This window comes from Saccopteryx leptura, chromosome 1, assembly GCF_036850995.1.
Source record: "Saccopteryx leptura isolate mSacLep1 chromosome 1, mSacLep1_pri_phased_curated, whole genome shotgun sequence".
NCBI lineage: Eukaryota > Metazoa > Chordata > Mammalia > Chiroptera > Emballonuridae > Saccopteryx > Saccopteryx leptura.
The window spans coordinates 289,338,248-289,362,098 of record NC_089503.1 but is presented as its reverse complement, the minus strand read 5'-3'; the positions used below and the strand labels follow the sequence as shown (position 1 = coordinate 289,362,098).

General features: G+C 38.8%; 1 protein-coding gene across 1 annotated transcript in view; it reads right to left on the bottom strand.

The window, feature by feature from the left end:
* LOC136388356 (NKG2-A/NKG2-B type II integral membrane protein-like) overlaps positions 1 to 2,719 on the bottom strand; it is an 85,549-nt gene extending 82,830 nt beyond the window's left edge. The window contains exons 1-4 of the mRNA XM_066360255.1: positions 2,533 to 2,719; positions 2,080 to 2,175; positions 1,533 to 1,586; positions 880 to 1,031 (exon numbers count right to left, since the gene is read on the bottom strand). Of these exons, the coding sequence (XP_066216352.1) occupies positions 880 to 1,031; positions 1,533 to 1,586; positions 2,080 to 2,175; positions 2,533 to 2,719 (489 nt within the window). The remainder of the gene's footprint in view (positions 1 to 879; positions 1,032 to 1,532; positions 1,587 to 2,079; positions 2,176 to 2,532) is intronic.
* Between the last annotated feature and the right edge of the window lie 21,132 nt (positions 2,720 to 23,851).

Below are 23,851 nucleotides of genomic sequence, written 5' to 3'. Positions count from 1 at the left end.
AGAAATGATGACATCAGATCATTTACAGGAAAATGGTGGGATCTTGATAACATTATACGGAGTGAAATAAGTAAATCAGAAAAAACCAAGAACTACATGATTCCATACATTGGTGGAACATAAAAACGTGACTAAGAGACATGGACAAGAGTGTGGTGGTTACCAGGGGTGGGGGGAGGAAGGACATGGTAGGGAGGGAGGGAGAGAGTTAGGGGGAGGGGGAGGGGCACAGAGAACTAGATAGAGGGAGGCGGAGGACAATCTGACTTTGGGCGAGGGGTATGCAACATAATTTAATGACAAAATAACCTAGACATGTCTTCTTTGAATATATGTACCCTGATTTATTAATGTCATCCCATTATCATTAATAAAAATTTATTATAAAAAAAATAAAGTTCAACATTAAGAAAAGATAATTACTCATATAAAAATCAAAATAATGGTTAAGTGAGAAAGTGGGGAAGGTATGAGAAGGTGCACAGGAGCAGGGCTACTATGGACTGGCAACTTCTACTTCATGATCTAATTAGTAATTACATGGGGCATTGCAGGTCAGAATTAATCTGCACAGTCATGATATCTTTACTTGCCATGACGTACAGCAAAGTTAAGTAACAAAGTTTACATTAGAAAAAAAAGGATTTATAGATACATGGATGTTTCTGATAAGCAAGAACTGCAAATTATCATATGAGCATTAATGGTAGAAAATATAAATAAAATAGAAAATATAAATAAAATATTATAGTCAAACAATGTAATATTATCAGCCTTTAAAAGAAATAAGCCACAAATATATACAAAATGGGAATAAATTCTAAAATATAGACTAAATTAACCTGGTAAACAAAATGCTGGAAACAATTAAAATCTTACCACTTCTTCTTCACTATCTATGTAGAGCAGGCTAGAGTTCTTAGAAGCACAGGCCATCAGACTCTCATTCCAAGCTTTTCTTTCAGTACTAATGTAATAGCAGTTGTTGGAATATAGTAACCACTCCTTTGGACAATGACTACAGTGATATGCTGAAGAAAAATCATGAGTTATTGTCCAAAAACCATTTAAATTAAAGAAAATAATTTACATATTTATAGAGGCATGGACACATTTGTGCAGAAATATGGATACTCCATCACTGGCTGGTCCATGTAAAAGCAAACACACTCACACGCACTCACAGAGAAGGGTCAGCCTCTCATTCCCTAACTCTGTGCCCGTATGAAGCAAACACAGAAACAAAAGTATCTGCTCTCAAATGTACTGAATGTCAATGTTGAAGCCACGTTTGTAGAATACAAAAATTGTTTATAGTTAATTGGTAATCATGGGTATGATAATTAGAGTGAATATATTTTTCTACTGTTGTATAAAAACACTCTTCTGTACTCATTATTTATAAACATTCATTGCTGAGTATTATAATTTATGTTCCCCTCCCTCCCAACAAACTATAATTTTGTTGATTACATTATATCAGTTACAAAGTATGAACTGTTCTAGTATCAAAACTTACAAAATAATGTTACCTGTCTGGTTCTTGGTTATCAAGGAGGAATTATTTTTCTCTTGGTTTTCATTAGCTGAAAAAAAAATTATAAGAAACCCGATATTGACATAAATAAAATTATAATACTTTTGCTTCTACATTGAAATAAATATAATATATTATCTCAGATTATAATATTTTGGAATAAAACTGCTTTTACAAAAAAGTTAATGGAGCAATCATAATTTAGAGGAAAAGTAAGGCAAAAGCCAAGAGAACAAAATTTTACCTTCTCTTACAGCATCTTGATTAAACAATCTCAAAAATTAATTTGTATTTCTCAGTAATGTGCCTCAAAACACATCTTGAGTTATAAAATCAAAAAAATATTTAGATATATGTGGATACATATGGGCTTATACATATAAACTCTCTAAAATCATTCTAATAGTTATACCTTAGATTAATTCAAAATAACCATTTTGCACTTAGTCTAAATGCACACATTTTAATATTATGAAGTGTTTAGAGGCACTGATAATTATTAAAGTGAAAAGTTCTTTATAATCTTGCAAAAATTTACATACGAGGAATAACCACTATCGTTACCACTGTGGACATCAAGACAAGGCTGACGACTCCCAGGACCCCAGCAGTGAGCTTCCCTGGAGGTGATGGGGAGTGTGCAATGGGAGAAAAGGAAACACCGAGAATGGAGAAGTAGAGACAATTGTTAGAAAGTTTATACAGAGAATCATATGCATAAACTTGGACCCCAAGCCCATATCTCCCGCTGTAATCTTTCTCTCAGAACTTTCAGTAAATACAGTGCTCCATAAGTAGTCGAAGACTATTCCTTAATATAGTGCCTGAATAAAATTAGTCCTCTGCTTTCATCTTGAGTCCCATATTCCAACTTCAAATTCTGATCCTTAGGGATGAAAAACATATGATCTTATTTCCTACTGTTCTGTAACACATTCTGCACCCTAACTGCACATCCTAGATTGGTTTAACTATATTTCTATCAAGTGCGTTACCTTTGCAGTTGTCATTCTTGTCATTCCCATGAAAATCTTGAGAAGCACTTGGAAGATTTAAGTCTGCATAGGTTATTTCCTTCTCAGTTACTGCAATGGAGCGCTTAGTGTTCTTTGGTTTTACTTGCTGTCTCTTTGAGTCATTAACCAGATTCAGTTCTGCATAAGTTACTCCCTGGTTATTCATCTCTGTAGCTGAGTGATGTCCAGGACTGTGCTACAAGAGAACTGTGCTTACAAGTAAATGGTATATGTGGTAATGAGATCCTAGTGCAGTAAAACTGGGCGGAGTGAAGGCTAGGGCTTCCCAGCTGAAGAAGCTAAACTTCTGGTTTTAAATTTCTTAGATCTTTAAACAAGTGCCTCATGGTAGATGCAATTTTTAAGATATTTTACATTTGACCATATATAATTTACTGGAGCCATACAAAACAGTATATCAGTGAGGAATAAAGAATATCATAAGTAATAACATCTTCATTAAAGTCAGGTTTCACAGAACTATTTTAACGCCATTAGAATGCTTCTATTAGAAATCAAATAATGATTAAAGATTGTATGCTCTAAAAATGGTCATTAGTCATGTTGGCAGATACAGTAATTTTCTGAACTAAATTTTATTTAGTGACATATTTTTATTTATGAAAGGGGATAAATTGTTATCAAATGATCTTTTACTTTGAATGTGGAGTTATGAGAAATTATTACAATTGAAAAAATGTGTTATATGTTGAAAAATCTTTTAGTTACACTAAACTTATTCAAAATCTAAATAATCTACAACAAAACAACAGTACATTTTTAAATACTTATGTAACACAAGAAATTGGCAATTGAGTTAATGACAAAGATATAAAACCATAAAATGGAAAATAAATGAGTAAATCACTTATATTAGAACACTTTTGTTTCAAACTTCCAAAAAGGTCCTATGGCTGTCAAAGTCAGTGAAGATACTTTTAGTTGTATAAGCAATAGTAAGTAATCAAATAATGTAACTGAATAATTCAGTTAATGGGCTCTAGGGCCAATGAGTTCTGCAATGAATTCTGGCCTTGAAATGTACAATGTAGGACCTTTACAAAATTACTTAGTATTTAGCACTTTAATTTACTAATATAAAATAAGATACAAATATATAGATGTAATGCATGTAAAACATTTAATATTTAATCTTGTTTTTATAAGCTCTTAATGTCAATTATACTAATTCTTATTTGAACATATTTTCCACGTTATTTCTGATTCATATCAATTAAATGCTGTACCGTAATTCATTAAGCAAGAAGCTCTTTATTATTGTAATACCTTTACTTGCCATGTTTCTTAAATTTTTTAAAGTATTTTGATTATTTATAATTAAACTTAAGTTAGTATTTTCTGGAAGCTACTTCATCCTAATTTTTATTTAAAGCGAAATACTTCTATTTTATCTAAGTAAGTGTAGAAGGTATTATGCATGATCTCCATAATTCAAAGAATTCATGTTTAGGATCTTTATTTAAAGGCTGCGGTAAATATAAAAGAATATATATAATTATACCTATATTGATTATAGAATGAAAAAATTACTCTTCCTTGTCATGATTCTGACAGGATTTTTCTTTAAACTGTTCTGATTAACACACTTATTTATGTATGTATAAGTTTGAATAACTTTCCACAGGCAAGGTCTCCTCCAACATCTTTCATATTTCATTCTTATTTTTATACTCTGTGTTATTTAAATATTTAATTATAAATAATTAAAATTAAATTAAATTTTAATTATTTAAATCAAAATTATTTGATTTTGTTGTCTGTTAATTGTACTTGCATCACATCTAACATTTGTAATCTCCCACCACATGAGATAGGCTAACAGAGAGACAGGAGAGTAGAGACACATACCTTCTGTAGCCAGAAAGTCATACATCCTTTAGTGGGAGACCAGGTTACTCTTGTAAACAAACAATCTCTGTGGTTCACAGGCTGATCTGTGAAGGCTCAAAGTGAAGTATGAGTGGAAAATGTAGATTTCTCATTAATGTGTCACTTAAAGTTTGAACAGGAAATTCTTGCACTTGGGCTATTTTTGATACACTTTATCTTATTAAACACCTCCACAATATAGGATATTTTGTGCTGGTAGTGTGTCATTTAGTTTGGCATTGGCAAATGCCTCTGAGAAATTGTTTTCTTCTTCCAAAAGACATCAGGGAACAAAAGACTTGACCACCCATGCTGTTAACCTATTTTTATGTTATTCCCAAACTCTGAAAATTTAGGCCTTGCTAAGAGGATCTTAGATGTTTAAATTCTACTCTTAGATAGAGTTTTTAAATCTTGCCATTGCATACATCTTTTTCTTATATTCCCATTATGGCATATCTTTTGTTTTTTGTTTGTTTGTTTTTGTTTTTTTAAGTGAGAAGATGGAAGATATTGAGACAGACTTTCGCATGTGCCCCGACCAGGATCCACCCAGCAACCCCTGTCTGAGGCTGATGTTTGAATCAACCAAGCAATTTGCTCTGACCAAGCTATGCTCAGCGCTCCCCGCGAGGCCTGAACCAAAGCAGTCACTGCTGTGAGAGGGGAAAAAGAGAGAAGGGGGACTGGGAGAGATAGAAAAGCAGACAATTACTTTTCTCATTTGCCCTGACAGGGAGTTGGACCCAGGACATCCACACACTGTGCCAAGGCTCTAACAGCTGAGACAACTGGCCAGGGCCAGCATTTCTAATATAATGAGGAAAAAATCTAAAATCATAATCTCATTAACAATAGGTATTAATGATCTTTGTTACCAAAGATTTTGATAGTTGTCTGAAGGATCACAACGTTTTTACTTTTACAGTAACTGTCACAACAATCATTAATTCTGAGATTTCTCAGTTTCTCTGCCCTAGTTCTTAAAATTCCTTTCTATTTATAATTCTTAAGTGTTATTTAGATTTTCCTTAGTAAAAATAATATTTTCATATAGGAAAAAACAAACAAAATTGGACTATATCATTATGATTGAGATTATTACATATCTACTGATTATATATTTGTTGATTGATTTTTCAATCATAAATGTCTGTATTTTAATAGAAGTATTTGTTGTAAATGACAAAAGCCCAAGTCTAAATATGTAGGGGAAAACAAAGTTAGTTTTCATTTTAAACCTGACCTGTGGTGATGCAGTAGATAAATCATCAACTTGGAATGCTGAAGTCTCTGGTTGAAACCCTGGGCTTGCCTGGTCAAGGCACATATGGGTGTTAATGCTTTCTGCTCCTCTCCCTTCTCTCTCTCTCTCTCTCTCTCTCTCTCTCTCTCTCTCTCCTTCTTTCTCTCTCTTGTTTCTAAAATAAATAAGTTAAATCTTAAAAATAAATGGATAAGTAATTTTCCCCGTATTAAAAAATACAAAGGGTACAAAATGTAGTTTTAAAAGACAAGTTAAATAACGCATGAGCATCAAAATGAAACAAAACTTTACCACATGATAGTTTCATTTAAATATTATATATTGTGAAATGATTACCACAATAAATTCAACTAACATGCATCTTTTCATATAGATACAATAAAAAGAAAATAAATAAGACACAGAGTATTCATACTGTATACAGTACTTGTTTATTAATCATATAGTAGCCATCTAGGTTATTACATAGACTGTTGTGGTTTTGCAATGCCTGTGCTCAAGTTACCCTTATTTTATAAACTTAAGGAATGAGATCATCAGATGGAATGCAGCCTTAAAGTCACCCATATGATCACCAAAGTATAATATCTTTGCAGTAACACATAGATGAGTTGAAAAAAAACACAGCAACTTCCAGAAACAGAGTTCTTCCAAAAGTATTTGCCAAAGAACCCTTCAAATATCGATCCCTAACCATTGACATGATCTGCTCCTGAAATTGAACTAGTGACATCATCATGACGTGATTCATCAACTTTCTGAACAGATGAATCTCTATGTGACATATTGACAGAAGGTCAAAAGTAGCCGAATGCTACATCACAATACCTACATCATTTATCTCACTTTACATCATCACAAGAAAAAGAAGGCTGAGTACAGTACAAGATATTTTAGGAGAAAGGGAGAGACCACATTCATAAAACTTTTTTTACAGTATATTGTTATAATTGTTCTATTTAATTATTAGTTATTGTGGTTAATTTCTTACTGTGCCTAATTGCTAAATTAAACTTTAAAATATGTATGTAAATGTCTGCATAGACAAAAACATAGTATATACAGGGTTCAGTACTATTCATGGTTTCAGCCATCCCCTGGGAGTCTCGTAATGTACTTCCTACAGACACAGAGGAAACCAGTGTATACCTTACATTCGTGTTAGCTATAGTCATGTTGTACAATACATTATATCCCTAGTACTTTTGTTTATCTAATAGCTGAACATTGTGATTTTTGAGCACCTTTCTTTAATTCCTTCTGTCCCTCCACCTCCCACCTTTGATAACCACAAGTTGGACTCTTTTTCTGTGAGTTTGTTGTTTTGGATGTTATTGTTTTTGTTGTTTTTAGATTCTACATATGTAGTCATACAGTATTTGATGACTAAAGCATCATAGTATAGCTTGAAACCAAGATGCATGATACCTCCTGCTTTTTCTTTTTTCCCTCAGATTTCTTTGAGCATTCAACATTTTTTTGTGGTTACATATATGTAGGAGTGTTGTTGTTTTTTTACTTCTAAAAAATATGCCATTCATAATTTGCATTCTAAGAATACTAATGTTTCCAAAAATTGAACATGGAATACCTTCCCATTTATTTGTCTTCAATTGTCTTCTCAGACTTCTGGCTAAGTTCAAGTGTGGTATCTGTTTTTACCTGTTAATTTGTGTATTTGATTACTTTCATCATCATCTTGTAGTTTTCTGTGTAGAGATCTTTCACCTTCTTAGTTAAATGTATTCCTAAGTATTTTATTGTATTAATTCTATTGCAAATAAAATCAATTTATTTCTTTGTCAAAAGTTTTGTTGTTACTATAGAAATGTTACTGATTTTGTTGGAGTTTCTATCATGGTAAATGTTGAAGTTTGTAAAATGCTTTTTATGCAGTTGTTAAGATAATCATGTAGTTTATTCTTCCATTGTATTACTGTGAAGCATCACACTGACTAATTTGGGTGTGTTAAATCATCCTTGCACCCCAGGTATAAATCTCATTTGATCATAGTGAATTATCCTTTTAATTTATTACTCAATTTGATTTGTTAGAATTTTTTTTGAGAAATTTTGTATTTACTTATTAGGGGTATTGGCCTATAGTGCTTTTTTTTTTTTTTTTTTTTTTTGTAATTCCCTTTTATAGTTTTGGTTTCAGGATAATGCTGGCCCCATAAAATAAGTTTTGGAGTGCTCATACTCTAATTCTTTTGATAAGTTTGAAAAGAAATGATGTTAATTTTTGTTTTTTTTTAAATGTTTTGTAAAGAGATTTCAAGATGGCTGCAGAGTAGGTAGAAGCTACACTCACTTGTTCTTGGTACCTTATTGGATTTACAAGTAAATTATAGAGAAACTAATCAGAATAACCAACTAAAGCCCAGCTGAACTGAAATATTATAATCAGTTACAGAAGAAGCTACATAGAGACTGGTAAGAAGGGCGGAGATTTGGAAAGGTTCGCCTCTACACCCACATCTAGTGGTTGAGAAGCTGCGAGAATATCTCTGCTGCAAAACCCCTTTCCCCCAGGATCATGAGGTCTCAACCCCATGTGAGAATCTACAACCCAAAACACCAAGGATAGGAGAAGAGCCCATAAGCATCTGGTTGTGAAAATCAGTGAGGATTCAGCTCACCTGAAAGGGAAGGGAGTCTGTGAGAGACCCAGACACCAGCTTCCCAGCGATAAGCACTCTCATTGTTATAGTTCCAGCCTGGGGAGTACACTTCCTGGTCCCCCAACTGTTGATGACACCTGTCTGCCATGCTCGGGACTGCCATTTTCTGGGGGAGTGATCTGCTGGCTGCACCCAGCACTGACCTTTGGGCACTGTTTTCTGAGGAAGCTCTTGGCAGAGACTCAGACAGTGACTGAACGGTGTGGCTATGGAAAGGGGACTGACTTCTCCACCTCAAGTGCACAGTTAGAGCCAACCCCTGCTCCCAAACAGCTGAATCACTTGGCCAGCCCCACCTTGCTGAGTTCAGCTGCGCAGGGAAATCAGAGTGCTGTACAGAGGAAGACTTTAAGCACATGTCTCCTAGGGAGGTTTTTGTCAAGGAATCAAACAGGCAGGTGTTGGGTTGCAGTGGTGGGGAGCCACTCTTATTCTTCTTGCGAGCTCAACCTGTGCTATCCCAGAAAAAGGAATAAATGCTCATGCCCCTCCTACAGGCTTGCAGGCACCTTTCCCAGTGGAATATTGTATCTGCTTTTATAAGTCTGGATACTCTGTCCTGCTGAGCTCAGTTCCTCAGAACGGAGTGGTACACAGAACTGGGACATTTGCTGTATTTGTCTCGTGGTGGTTATTGTCAGGGACTGAAACAAAATGTTAGGCCACATCCTGTGGGCTCAGCAAGAATCAGCCAAAATGAGGGACTCTTTTGACCTGTCATCCTGAGCCCTGTCGCTCTGCCTAAATGAACTTCCTCTGCAGAGAAGATGGCTGGCTGCACCCAACCTGAACATACAGGACACTCCTTCTGTGGGTGATGGAGTGGGAGATTCTGTCAGATACTAAGTGGTTTGTCTCTGGAGTAGGTGCCACTTTTACCTCAATGAGTACCTGACTGCATGACCCCTCAGTGACAATCACTAACCTTGTCTACCTAACCCTGGTAGCCCCACCCTACCAAGCTTGAGACCTATGAAAGGGTCTGTGGGTAATGCCAGCCTGGGCCCACTCACAATTTTTCTTTGGAAGGCCCTGGAGGAAGACTAATCAACATCAGGGTGAAGTTGAGTAACTGACAGGTGAAGATGGACCTGAGGGAGCTTGGCCCTTTATTGATCTACCCCCAACTGAGAATTTCAGGAAGCCAATTCTGATACACAGCTGGCCCCTCCCATGTAAAACCTGGTCCTAGCTTACACAGACACAAACAGTGAACAACGTGGTGGCTCCAGACAGGAAACCCAATGCCATTTACACACAATATCTGACATTGACTGGTACTTGAATGCCTTCCTTATGGACCCAGAAACATCACAACAGGTGGTAGGCTTCAGAATACACCAGAGCTCAATCCAACTAGCCATATAAGTGGCATACCCTAAAAGGGATTCAGGCAGGCACCAGACCCTGCTTGGGAACAACTTACCTCAGGGGGAAGCTGCTTCACAATGACTCATACACAGTGACCGAAGGTTATCCTATAGTCAGTCAGCCAGCCAGAAGGGTACACTCTACCCACAAAAGGGCTAACAGCATTCAAGACTCAAATATTATAAAAGGGTGTACATAATCTACAAAAAAAAAATTCTTGAAGTACTAAAGTTAAGTGATCTAAAAGATTATGACATTTAGACCAACAAGACTTCTACATTATAAAGCCATCATGACAAGTTGACATAATAACAGATCTATGTAGTACACATAGACAAAATAAGAAAACAAAATGGAAAAACAAGAAAAGTCCTCAGAAAAATAATTAAATATAATAGAATCGACCAAGATACCAATGCTGAATTTGAAACAATGTTTATAATGATGCTCAAGGACTTTAGAGGAAGATGGATAATTTCAGTGAAAACTTAAACAAAGAAACAGTAAGCATTAAAAGGAACATAGAATCCACTAAAAGGACCACTCAGAAACAAAGACTACAATATCTGAAATGAAGAATATATTGTAAGAAATCAAAAGCAGGTTTTATGATTCAAGGAATTGAATCAGTGATTGAAAGGAAAAGATACAAGGAAGCACCCAAGTAGAGCACCAAACAGAAAGAATTTCTAAAAATGAGAACTATCTATTATATATATGAGACACATTGATACAGAAACCGTGTGGTGACAGCCAGAAGGAAAAAGGGTTGGGAGTTGGTGGAGGTTGGCAACGGAAGGGGAGGGGAGAATGGGGCCTGAAAGAGACTTTGCTGGGCGTGATGGGCACACAATGCAGTGTGCACAGAATGTTTCATTGAATTTTACACTTGAAACATAAAACTAAACCTTTTTAGTTTGTATGGCTTTGTGAACTAGTGTCACCCAATAAATTCAATTAATATATATATATATATTATACTTTGTAAAATCTTCTGGTGAAGGCAAATGGTTCTGAGCTTATCTTTGTAAGTGTTTCGATTACTGATTCAATATCCTTACTATATCAGTCTCTAGATTTTCTATTTCTTCCTGATTAAGTCTTGGTAAGTTGTATGTTTTTAAAATAATTTTAATTTGTCAATTCCAAGATGGTGACAGAGTAGGCGAAGTTCCAATTGCCATGTCCCAAGACCAAATTAGATTAGAACTTAATTTAATAACAATCAACTTGAAAACCAACTTTAGACTAAACAAAGAAGAGTCTATAACCAAGAATCACAGAAGAAGTCACACCAAGACTGGTTGGAAGGGCAGAGACACGGAAAAGGCTGCCCCGCTCCCAGGAGCAAGTGGTGGCTGAGGGTTTGGAGGGACTCTCATAGCAGAGAGGGTCACCCTGAGAGTAGGGGGTGCTCAGCTCCAGGCCTAGAGCCCCAGCCTAGAGCCCAAGAGCCTAGAAGATGTGCCCAGACAGCATTTAGTGGTAAAAAGAGCTGAGGTTTCTGTCTGTGAGAAAGATATGAAAGCTCTTAGAGAAGCAGGCTCCTTCTTAAAGAGTCAATGCAGAAAACCTCCTTTACAGCCACTTATCCAGGGCTCTGGAGTGGGAGAGCTGAGAGCATAGGAGTTGCATGAGGAGAGTGGAAAATTGGAGGGCCAAAGAGAGGGTAGGGGTTGTCTACCTAAACCCCTGTGCTGAGTCATTCTCCAATACTGCAGTCACCATCTTTCTTGAGTGAAGCAGTCCACTCTGAGCGGCATCAGCCTGGGACAAAGAAACTGCCCCACCCTCAGTAGTCTCTCCAGCCCCACCCAAGGAGACCAAGGCCTGCTGAGAAACCCGGAGGCAGTGGGAGCATCAATGACTCAGTGTTCTTGTGTTGAGGCTGCAGCTTCCCCTGCAAGATCCCAAGTTATGACTGGTGCTTCCACCTCACAGGAAACTCAGTAGAAAGTGTCCAGACTGCAGACAGACCACAAGTCTGAGTCTCAGAGGCCACACCCACTAAACCCCTGGGGCACCCTACTGAGGTCTGTGATAAAAGTCTGGACAGACTAAAATCGGTGCTGAGGAGCAGGAACCACAATCACCACTCTTCCTAATCACAGACTTGCCCCAAGGATCCAGACTCTACCAGAAGATTTTTTTAGTGGCTGAGCTCAACAAGCAGACAGCACACAGAGGTAGCAGAAGGCGAGGCTCAGAGAACCTTGGCTTTTTTTTTTTACAGAGACAGAGAGAGAGTCAGACAAAGGTATAGACAGACAGGAACAGAGAGAGATGAGAAGTATCAATCATTAGTTTTTCGTTGTGACACCTTAGTTGTTCATTGATTGTTTTCTCATATGTGACTTGACCGCAGGCCTTCAGCAGATCAAGTAACCCCTTGCTCAAGCCAGTGACCTTGGGTCTAAGATGGTGAGCTTTGCTCAAATCAGCTGAGCCTGTGCTCAAGCTGGCGACCTCAGGGTCTCGAACCTGGGTCTTCCGCATCCCAGTCCGATGCTCTATCTACTGCGCTACTGCCTGGTCAGACAAACCTTGGCTTTTTATGCAGACCTTCCACCAGGTTCTATGTGGCTAAAAGCTAGCCTAGGTGTTAAACTTGGTATTTCTATGTGCACCTGGGCCCAGCAGAGGCAGCCACAAACTCTGGATTGCTTGTAGCTTGAAGATGGTTACTGGGGCCAGTCACAGGCAGTGTCTCCCACTGGTGTGAGATGGGTTCTCTCCAGGGAGGCTCCGGGCTGGCAGATCCAGTGGCAGTTGGCAGAGACCATCAGATCAGTACCTAACAACCCTTGTTAGGAAGGTATCTTAAGGAAGGGGCTCCTCACACCTGGCCTAGATGAGGTGAGTTGTGCTATCAATGATCACCAACTGCACAGCGGCTCATGTGCATTGGATAAGGTGGAGCTTCACTGTCTGTTGGTTTGGATGCTGGATATCCTGCCTTGCTAGACTAGATTCCACAGGGGGGAGGGAAAGACACTTGCAACATGGATATTTAAAGTGTGGGTCCCTGTGAGCCTATTGTTGGATCTGGTTGAGGGGCTTAGACACTTTCTGGAGGGGAGGAACAGTCAGCCCCAGAGGAGTACTCTCTCAATCCTCCTTCCTGAGACCAGGGTCTCATGAGCTGTATAATCACTTCTGCAGAGGGAACTGTTGGTCACACTCTATTTGATCCTGCTGCTTACCTTGCTGGGGAGAAATAAAATGTGAGTATCTGGCATTGGCTGAGAGATCAAGCTATATAGTAGAGGCTATGTTTTCCCTACTGAACCCCTGAACAAGAGAACCCCTGAAGTTGGGGGTCTGACTACTGTTGTATTCCCAACATCAGCTGCCCTTATCCACCAAGTGTGCAATCTGTAAAGGGGTTAGTTTGGTGAGGCCAATCTGAACCCACACTACAGTCTTTCTATAGAAGACTCTGTGGGAAGACTAAGCATCTGCAAAATGAGATGGAGCAGCTGAAAAGTGGAGGCAAATCTTATGGAGCTTGGGGCATTTACAGAGCTACTTTCATCTCTAAGCAGGAGGAAGGTGATCCTTACACAAAATTTGGCCCCTCCCACACTACCCAAGCACAAAAAATGCAAACAAAAACAGCAAACAGAATAGTAACTCCAGACGGGTAACCTATGGAAGATTACAATGTCTGATCACAACCCAAGAAAACCTAGAACCAACACATCTAACAGTGGATGGCAGACAGCATCAACTGTAAACTCAGCTAACTACACAAGCAGCACACATAAATGAGGACTACAGCAGGCACCACATACTGGAAAATAAAGATGCCATATAGGACAGACACTGCACAGTGTCTAATATACATGATCAAGTTTAGTCCTTAGAGCTAGCCAGCCTGAAGGGATAACAGCACCCATGAAAGGACCAACAGCATCTAATACTCACATACAACCAGAGGAAAAATAGTACCCTCAAGAAGCATTCCTGCCTGACTAGGCAACGGCGCAGTGGATAGAGTGTTGAACTGGGATGTAGAGGACCCGGTTTTGAAACCCCGAGGTTGCCAGCTTGAGCACAGGCTTATCTGGTTTGAGCAAAGCTCACCAACTTGGACCCAAGGTCACTGGCTTGAGCAAGGGGTTACTTGATCTGCTGAAGGCCCAAGGTCAACACACATATGAGAAAGCAATCAATGAACAACTAAGGTGTCGCAATGAAAAATTAATGATTGATGCTTCTCATCTCTCTCTGTTCTTGTCTGTCTGTCCCTATCTATCCCTCTCTCTGACTCTCTCTCTGTTTCTGAAAAAACAAACAAACCATTCCTAGAGCAGTAAATGCAGGTGGCCTAAATGTCAGTACCACTGTGCCCATTTTCTTGATAAAGATATTACAACAAATTTCAAAGTCAGACAGCATTACCTAATACACAGACAAAATTGGTAGACAAAGAAATTAGACCCAAATGAATCAATAAGAAAAATTTTAAGAAAAAGAATTAAGTGAAATTGAAGTAAACAAACTACCATACACAAAGTTTAAAATAATCATTTTTAGGATGCTCAAGGACCTTAGGACAACAATGGCTAGTCATAATGAGTACCTAAATAAGGAGATATCAAGAATCAAAACAAAGAAACGAAAAAAGCCAACATTGAAATTATAAAAAATAAAAACCTCAGCCAGAAATGACAAATACAATATCAGAAATGAAGACTGCACTACAAGGGATCAGCAATCAGTCTGAATGAAGCAGAGAATTGAACTAGTGATTTAGAGAACAAGATAAATGAAATCACAGAAGCAAAGCAGCAAAATGAAAAGATGACCAAAAACACCGAAGAAACTCTAAGAGACCTTGAGACAACATGAAGAAATACAACATCCATATCATACGGCTTCCTGAAGGAGAAGAGAATGAACAAGGACTAGAGAACCTGTTTCAAGATATCATAGCTGAAAATTTCCCTAAATTGATGACGGAAAAAGTCATACAAGGTCAAGAAGCACAAAGAGTCCCATTAAAAATGAACCAAAGGAGTTCTACACCAAGACACATCATAATTAAAATGCCAAAGTTAAGAGACAGAGAAAGAATACTAAAAGCTGCAAGAGAAAAGCAGTTAATTACCTACAGAGGAACCCCCATAAGAATGACATGACTTGTCAACAGAAACACTTTAGGCAAGAAAAGATTGGCAAGAAATATTTTAAAGTGGTGCAAAACAAGAACCTACAACCAGTACTGCTTTACCTAGCAAGGTTATCATTTAAAATTGAAGGGAAAACAAAAGGTTTCCCAGACTAAAAAACACTCTAGATATTTATTACAACCAAACCAGAACTGCAAGAAATGTTAAGGGCCCTGCTATAAAAAGAGCAAAGGAAAGCGAATTCAAATGGAAGAAGACTGTTGATTTAAAGAATAAAATGACAATAAATACATGTCAATAATTACCTTAAATGTAAATGGATTAAGTGCTCCAATCAAAAGACATTGGGTAGTTGCATGGATAAAAAAACAAAATCCATACATATGCTGTGTACAAGAGACCCAGTTCAGTACAAAAGGTACACATAGACTGAAAGTGAAGGGATGAAAAAGTTATTTCATGCAAATAGCAATGAAAATAAGTGGTGGTAGCAATACTTATATCTGAAAAAATAGCCTGTCAAACAAAGGCTATCATAAGGGATAAAGAAGGCAGTACATAATAATAAAGTGAGCAATCCAACAGGAAGATATAACCATTGTAAATATTTATGTGCCTAACATAGCACCTAAATATATAAAGCATGCCGGGTGGATTCCAGTCGGGTGCATGTGGGAGTCTGTCTGACTGCCTTCCCGTTTCCAACTTCAGAAAAATACAAAAAATAAAAAATGGGCAAAGGAACTGAATAGACACTTCTCCAAAGAGGACAAACAGATGGCAAACAGGTAGATGAAAAAATGTTCAATGTCACTAATCATCAGAGAAATGAAAATTAAAGCCACAATAGGATACTACCTCACATCTGTCAGGATGGCACTCATTAATAAATCAACACACAATAAGTGCTGGTGAGGGTGTGAAGAAAAGGGAACCCTCCTGCGCTACTGGTTGGAATGCAGACTTGTGCAGCCACTGTGAAAAACAGTATGGCATTTCTTCAAACAAAAATGGAACTGCCTTTTGACCCAGCTATCCCACTTCTAGGAATATATCCTAAGAATAACAAATCACCAATTCAAAAGAAAAAATGCACCCCCATGCTTATTGCAGCATTGTTTGCAATAGCCAAGATATGGAAACAACCCAAGTGTCCATCAGTGGATGAGTGAATTAAAAAGTTGTGATACATATACTCAATGAAATACTATGTGGCTGTAAAAAAGAATGACAACTTACCTTTTGCAATGGCATGGATGGACCTGAAGATTATTATGCTCAGTGGAATAAATCAGGCAGAAAAAGAAAAATATCATATGATCTCACTTATATGTGGAATCTAATGAACAAAGTGAACTTAGTAGTGGAATACAGACAGAAGCAGGGTCACAGGAAACATAGGGTCATCTGTCAGAGGAAAGGGAATGAGGGGATGTATCAGAGAAGGTAAAGGGATTAGTGAAATTATATATACATTACACTTAGATACAAATAGCAGGAGAGCAAATCCAGAGGGAAGGGGGGAAGGCTTTGGGGGAGAGGAACAAAGGGGGTGTATTGTGCGACACGTGGGGCAGGTGAAGTTGTTATATTGAGTGGAACACTTCAGTTAATGTCAACACAATAAATCAATATTAATAAAAATAAATAAAAAACTTATTAAAATAATAATAAAATAATTTTAATTCTTCTATGTTGCCCAGATTGTTGGTATATAATTGTTCATAGTAGCCTTTTATGATCCTTTAAATTCCTGTCATTTCAATTGTAACATCTCCTTTCTCTTTATAAGTTGATTGATTTGGACCCTACCTATTTTTTACTTGATTAGTGTAGCTACCATTAAAACATTCTCTGTATCTATGAGTCTGTTTCTGTCCTATTTGTTTGTTTATTTTGCTTTTTAGTCTCAATTGTTAATAAATATATATTTATTGCTATTTTATTGTTCATACCTTTATTTCTCAACAAGAAAAACTTTTTAAAATTATGTAGTTTTGGTATGGTGGGAATGAATTCCTTCAGCTTTTTTCTTATCTGAGAAGCTTTTTGTAAGTCCTTCAATTTTAAATGATAGCTTTTCATGTAGAGTAATCTTGGTTGTAGGTCCTTGTTTTTTTGTCACTTTGAAGACTTCTTGTTTCTTTTTCTAAACTGCAATGGTTCTTTTGAGACAGATCCACACCTGGCCAGGTAGTTCAGTTGGTTAAAAACATCATCCTGATGCACTGAAGTTATGGGTTTGATTCCTCAGTCAGGACATATGTAAGAATCAACCAATGAATGCATAAATAAATGGAACAAGAAATTGATGTTTCTTTTTTTTTTTTAAAGGACAGAGAGAGAGTCAGAGAGAGGGATAGATAGAGACAGACAGAAATGGAGAGAGATGAGAAGCATCAATCATTAGTTTTTCGTTGCAACAGCTTAGTTGTTCATTGATTGTTTTCTCATACGTGCCTTGACCGTGGGGCTACAGCAGGCCAAGTAACCCCTTGCTCAAGCCAGAGACCTTGAGTCCAAGCTGGTGAGCTTTGCTCTAATCAGATGAGCCCTCGCTCAAGCTGGTGACCTCAGGGTCTCGAATCTGGGTCTTCCACATCCTAGTCAGATGCTCTATCCTCTGCGTCACTGCCTGGTCAGGCTGATGTTTCTTTAGCACTCTCTCTCTCTCTCTCTCTCTCTCTCTCTCTCTCTCTCTCTCTCTTTTCCTCTTGTTCTCTAAGGATCCATGATTTTTTTAAAAAAAATTCATAAAACATAGATGTACACAAAGAAAAGTGATGTTGTATAAAATAAATTATGTGAATATATCTGTCTGGATATGGGGTGGATAGAATATTAATGATAAGGTTTCAAATTTTAAAATAAATATTTGAGTCCTGGCCAACTAGCTCAGTGGTAGAGTGTCAAACTGGCTTGTGGAGGTCCCAAGTTGAACTCCCAGTCAGGGAACACATGAGAAGGGCCCATCTACTTCTCCACCCTTCCTCCTCTCCTTTCTCTCTATCTCTTCTTCTCCCACTGCCAAGGCTCCATTGGAGCAAAGTTGGCCTTGTTGTTGAGGACAGCTCCATAGCCTCCACCTCAGGAACTAGAAAGGCTCTGATTGCAGCAGAGCAACACCCCAGGTAGGCAGAGCATCACACTCTGGTGAGTATGCCAAGTATATCCTGGTTGGGCACACACGAGAGTCTGTCTCTCTGCATCCCTGATTCTCACTTCAAATAAATAAATAAATAGATAGATAGATAAATAAATAAATAAATAAATATTTGTATTAGAATATAAGAGAACAAATACAACATAAGCAGTAAATAAATTTAAATGGTAGATCTACTTTTGTGATAGTGTAAATGCACTAACTGATGAGTTTTGAGTAAAGAATTTATTCTTTAATAAGCAGACCATTAATGAAAGAATATTTAATGCATAATAAATCAACAAGTTTTTGTAAAAAAAAGTAAAAATAAAAGTATTTCTTGTGAAAGATTAAAAAACAAAAAAATGATAAAGTTTAAATAAATGGTAGTGTTTTTCCCAATTAAATGATAAATATGTAATACTTAATTATAACTATATTGACACATATAAATAAAAATATGAATAATAGTATAATTAATAATTATATTAAATATAAATAAAATAATTTTCAATTTAAATTTCATGAATGTTTTATTTAAAATACCTGTCTTCTGTCTTGATGAGGCATTTCTTTAACATAAACATAAAGAGACAAGAGGAAAAAGATGAAAAAATAAATCATGCACCACACCAGTAGGGAACTGTTACAGCACTGTTACAGTATAAGGTAGTAATCATTGTGGAGATGATGGAGCAAATTTCATAAGAACAGATTGAGTGTCTAAACCATTAGCAATGTTTTTCTTTTGAATCTTGTTGGGCAAATAAATTTGCAAAATTTGTATTTTTTGTTTGCTCACTTTATTGTTAAAAAATGATTCTGGGCAGCCACGTGTGTGCTTGCCCTCAGAGCAGGGCAGTTGATTGCAAATTGCAGATCACATTCCTGCTTGGGAGGGGCCTTTGTTTTGCTAGTGTTTGCTGGAGGAGAGGTCTTTGTGGGCCCAGGCAGTTTTTTGTTTGTTTGTTTGTTTGTTCCAAAGTGAGAAGGGGGGGCAGGCAGACTGACTCCCACATACGCCAGACTGGGATCCACCTGGCATACCCACTAGGGGGTGATACTTGGCCCATATGGGGCATTGCTCTGCTGCAACAAGAGCCATTCTAGTGCCTGAGGCAGAGGCCATGGAGCAATCCTCAGTGCCTGGGCCAACTTTGCTCCAATGGAGCTCTGCTGCGGAAGGGGAAGAGACAGAGAGAAAGAAGAGGAAGAAGGGTGGAGAAACAGATGGGCACTTCTCCTGTGTGCCCTGGCCGGCAATCAAACTCGGGAATTCCACAAGCAGGGCTGAGCACTCTACCGCTGAGCCAACAGGCCAGGGCAGGCCCAAGTAGTCATGCAGAGAGAGAAGAAGGAGAGCAGATGGGGAACTAAAGCTGAGGGGCTTTGAGAGCTCTACTGAGGCTTGTTGGGGCCTTTGACTCTAAGAGGAACCAGGAGAATATTCTTCTGATTGTGGAAATGGAGAATGCATCAGGGCTTTGGGAGTTCTGAATGAAAGGGAAGTGTTTTCCCTGCTTGTTTGCTCATCGGCCAGTGCGAGACTTTAACAAACAAATTGGCTCACCTTTTTTGGCTCCACTGTTTATTTACCATCTGTCTGAATTTAATGAGAACCTGCATGGCCACAATAATGGAGGTGGCCTGTAAAGCCAGTAGCCACGGCCACCATTACAGCCTCCTGGCCCCCTGCAGTTTCGCATTTGATACGGACAGACGGTAATGAAACAGTGGAGCCAAGAACTGGTGGGCCATTACATTTAAACCTAGCTTGACCCAGTGGGCAAGAAATACACACGGTGCAAAAACACTTCTCTTTCTATTCAGGACTTATCTGAGTTTCCTAGAATCTGAGTCTCTACCTCACCAGCCTTATTTACCTCTGTTCCCCATCTTTTTCTCTCTGTACAAACTCTGCACAAACTGGCTTCTCCTTAAGCACTCCGCCATCTTGGCTGTTTCTCCTATCCTCCACATGGTCTTTCTCTACTTTTCTTTCTAATGCTAATTTCTGGAACTGAGAGAGAGCAAGCTCTTAGTCTGCCCCATTTTATAAGAAATTAAAACCTTTATTTCAATATACAAACAAGAAAGTTTCAGATACAAAGTCACTTATTTTAGGCATAATGGGATTTCTCATAAGAGTGCACCACCCCATATCATGCAAAAGTCAAGGGTATGGTGAAAAGCTTAGTCTTAAAACTAAACCTTAGGGTATAACAACTTTGCTGGCTTCCAGCTTGCCCCCCACACCAAATGCAAACTATAAGCAAGCAAAAAAAAAAATTATATATATATATCATATTTACAAACTTATTTGACCACATTCTACCCCTTTTGCTTGCTTCACAATTTAAAGCACAGGTATACCTGCACGAGGAAATTAGGCACATTACACAAATTACAACAACATGATAAATTATACAAGTTCAACAATTACTAAAGTACATATCACTAGTTTCTGAGCACTTTGCCAAAAGTGCAAAATATCCTTGGCCTTCTTTCTAGGCATAGGAAAAGCTTCCCAGGACAGGGAAAGGGCCTCCAGCAAAGCCACCCTTCACCCCCATCAGAGTATTCACATTGTCCAAAATTTTTAAGTCCATCCAACAAAAGAGCCAGTGTCCACTCTGGTCATAGTCCAAGAATCAATCCACGTACATGGGGCCTCAGCCACCCCCTTCATTTCTGCCATCCTGGCAGGTCTTACACTCTCCCAAAGAGGAGCACATGGCAATGGCAGTCAGCATTTCCATCTCTCCTCTGGAGAGCATGATGGCATTCCCCCTATGTCCCAAAAATCACAGACCTACCAGGGGCATAGTAGGTACTTCTAGCTGCTGTGCTCTCACCTTCTGGAGACTGCAGGCAGCATCTTCAGCCTTCTCATCCTCAGGAGAGGAGCTGGAAATGCCAGCTCCCACCACTGAGCTTGAGCTTTGAGCCACCTCCACCTGCCTCCCCATGGTCCTTGCCACCCTGGCCCTGGCCTCAGCCCCGGTCTCCTGCTGCACCTGGCTCAGGGCAATCTTCAACTCATAAACCTATGATTTTTTTCTACAACACTTGTTCCATTTCCAGGTAAGTCTCACGAACCTGGTCAGCCTCCTGTGGTGCTTGCTTCAGCTCCAGGGTCAACATCTCTTTCTCCCACGTTTGCTCCAGCTCCTTCCACTGCTCGGTTTGCAGGTCCCAGGTAGCCTCTCGGTTTACTCATGCATGGCTGTATAAGTCAGCCAGCCTACGGCCCCAAAATGGACAGCCATAGGGAAATATAACAGCAGCCAGTCCTCTACTCCACCACTCAAAGGTAGTGGTGGCTCCATATCGATCTGTATCAAATCCTGCCAACTTCACCAAATATAAAGCCAGTAGCCATGGCCACAATCTCAGCCACCTGGCCCATGTATATTTGCATTAGATTTGGACAGATGGTAATGAAATAATGGATCCAAGAACTGGTGGGCCATTACATTTAAAGCTAGCTTGCACCCTATGGGCAAGAAATATACACAGTGGGAAAACACTTCCCTTTCCATTCAGGGCTCCCAAAGTTACTGATTTATCTGAGTTTCCTAGAATCAAAGTTTCTACCTCACCAGCCTTATTTACCTCTGTTCCTCATCTTTTCCTCTCTGTACAAACTCTGCACAAACTGGCTTCTCCTTCAGCACTCCACCATCTTGGCTGCTTCTCCTATCCTCCAAGTGGCCTTTCTCTATTCTTCTCTCCAATGCTAATTTCAAGAACTGAGAGAGAGCAAGCTTCCGGTCTGCCCCATTTTATACTGTAGAAATCAAAATCTTTAATCCAATATACAAACAAGAAAGTCTCTGATACAAAGTCATTTATTTGAGGCATAATAGGATTCCTCATAAGTGTGCACCACCCCATATCATGCAACAGTCAAGGGTGTTGTAAAAAGCTTAGTCTTAAAACTAAACCTTAGGCTATAACAACTTTGCTGGCTTCCAGCTTGCCCCCACACCCAATGCAAACTATAAGCAAGCAAATATATATATTATATTTACAAACTTATTTGACCAACATGGCCTCTGGCCTTACATATCTGAATATACCTAATAAGTTCAATGTAAGTAAAAAATTGAAGTAAATAATCATAAATGGAGATTTAAATAATTTATAAATTACTTTAAATTAAAATGAAGTCCCAAGCATAATCCCAAGTTTTACTGAGGTATAATTTACAAAGCATAAAGTTTATGTATTTAGAGTGTATATATTGCTATTTTTCATTACATTTACAGTATTTCCCACCATTTCAGCTTGTAGAGGACCTGAATAGGAATATAAAATAGGGACAGAGTTCAGTGTCCTGAGGCAAAGGCCACAGTGACCTTACTGACAAAAATACTGAACACAACACTGTGCTGAGTGCAGCACAATAGGAATAGAACTAGCAAATCTGATTAATCAGTTGGATGGGGACATTTGAGCTACTTTGTTTGCCCTTTAATCTGCTCTAAAGATGTTCCCCTTCATGACTTCCTTATTCTCTTCTATGCTTTCTGACTTCCTCATTCTTGTTCCTGCTTATATTTTGTGTCAATAAATACCTGTAAGGACTGGGTGTCAGGGCTGTCTCATGAAATCTGTATAGGGAATTGTGAAGCTGTCTCCCCTAGGTCTCTAGCTGCACAATGTTGGGCAGATAAAATATATTATGCTTACTTTGTTAAAGATGGCACTGTCCACATGGTAGCCTGTCACCCAGGTGATAATATTAGTTGCCCTTCTTGCTTGGGATGGGCGTATTTATGTTAATATGTGTTGGTGGAGGGCTTTCACACCAAAACATTTTAAAAGGAAGAGAGATCATGTTGTTCCAAGGGAAGAGTGATTACGTTCTAGGAGAAGCCAGTGCTTTAGGAGAGCAGAAAAAGGCCACATGGAGGAGAAGAGAAGCAGCCAAGATGGTGGAGTGCTACAGGAAAAGCCAGTTAGTGCAGTTTGTTTAGAGAGAAGGAGATGGAGAACAGAGGTGAGTAAGGCTGGTGAGGTAGAACATTTGATTCTAGGAAACTCGGTTAATCAGTGGCTGTGGGAGCCCTGAATGGAAAGGGAATTGTTTTCCCACTGTGTGTATTTTTTGGCCGATGAGTGCAAGCTTGGATTAAAGCTAATGGCCTACCAGTTCTTGGCTCTATTGTTTCATTACCATCTGTCCGAATCTACTGTGAACCTGCATGGGCCAGGTAGCTTGATGGTGACCTCGGCTACTGGCTTTACATTTGGCATAGTCTGTGGCAGGATTCAATACAGATCAGCAAGGAGCCACCGTCACCTTACAGCTGTGGAGTAAAGAACTATCTGCTGTTATGGTCCCCATGGCTATCCTTTGGGGGCTGTAGGCTGGCTGACTTCTACAGCCATGTGGGAGGAAATCGAGAGTTCTGTGGAAGAGGCTACCCGGGACCTGCAAACCGAGCAGTAGAAGGAGCTGGAGCAAACATTGGAGAAAGAGATGCCAACCGTGGAGCTGGAGTAAGCACTGGAGGAGGCTGACCAGGTTCACAAAATTCACCTGGAAATGAAGAATCCACTGGAGAAGGAATCACAGGTTCATGAGTTGCAGATTGCCCTGGACATTATGGAGAGTCAGCAGCGGCAGGAGGCCAAGGGCTCAAGCCAGTCAGCAGGAGCTGGTGTTTTCAGTTCTTCATTGGAGGATGGGGAGAATCAAGCTGGAGTTGCAATCTGCAGTCTCCAGAAGGTGAGAGCCCAACAGCAAGGAGTACTTACTATGCCCTTGGTATGTCTGCAATTTTGGGACATAGGGGTTGAT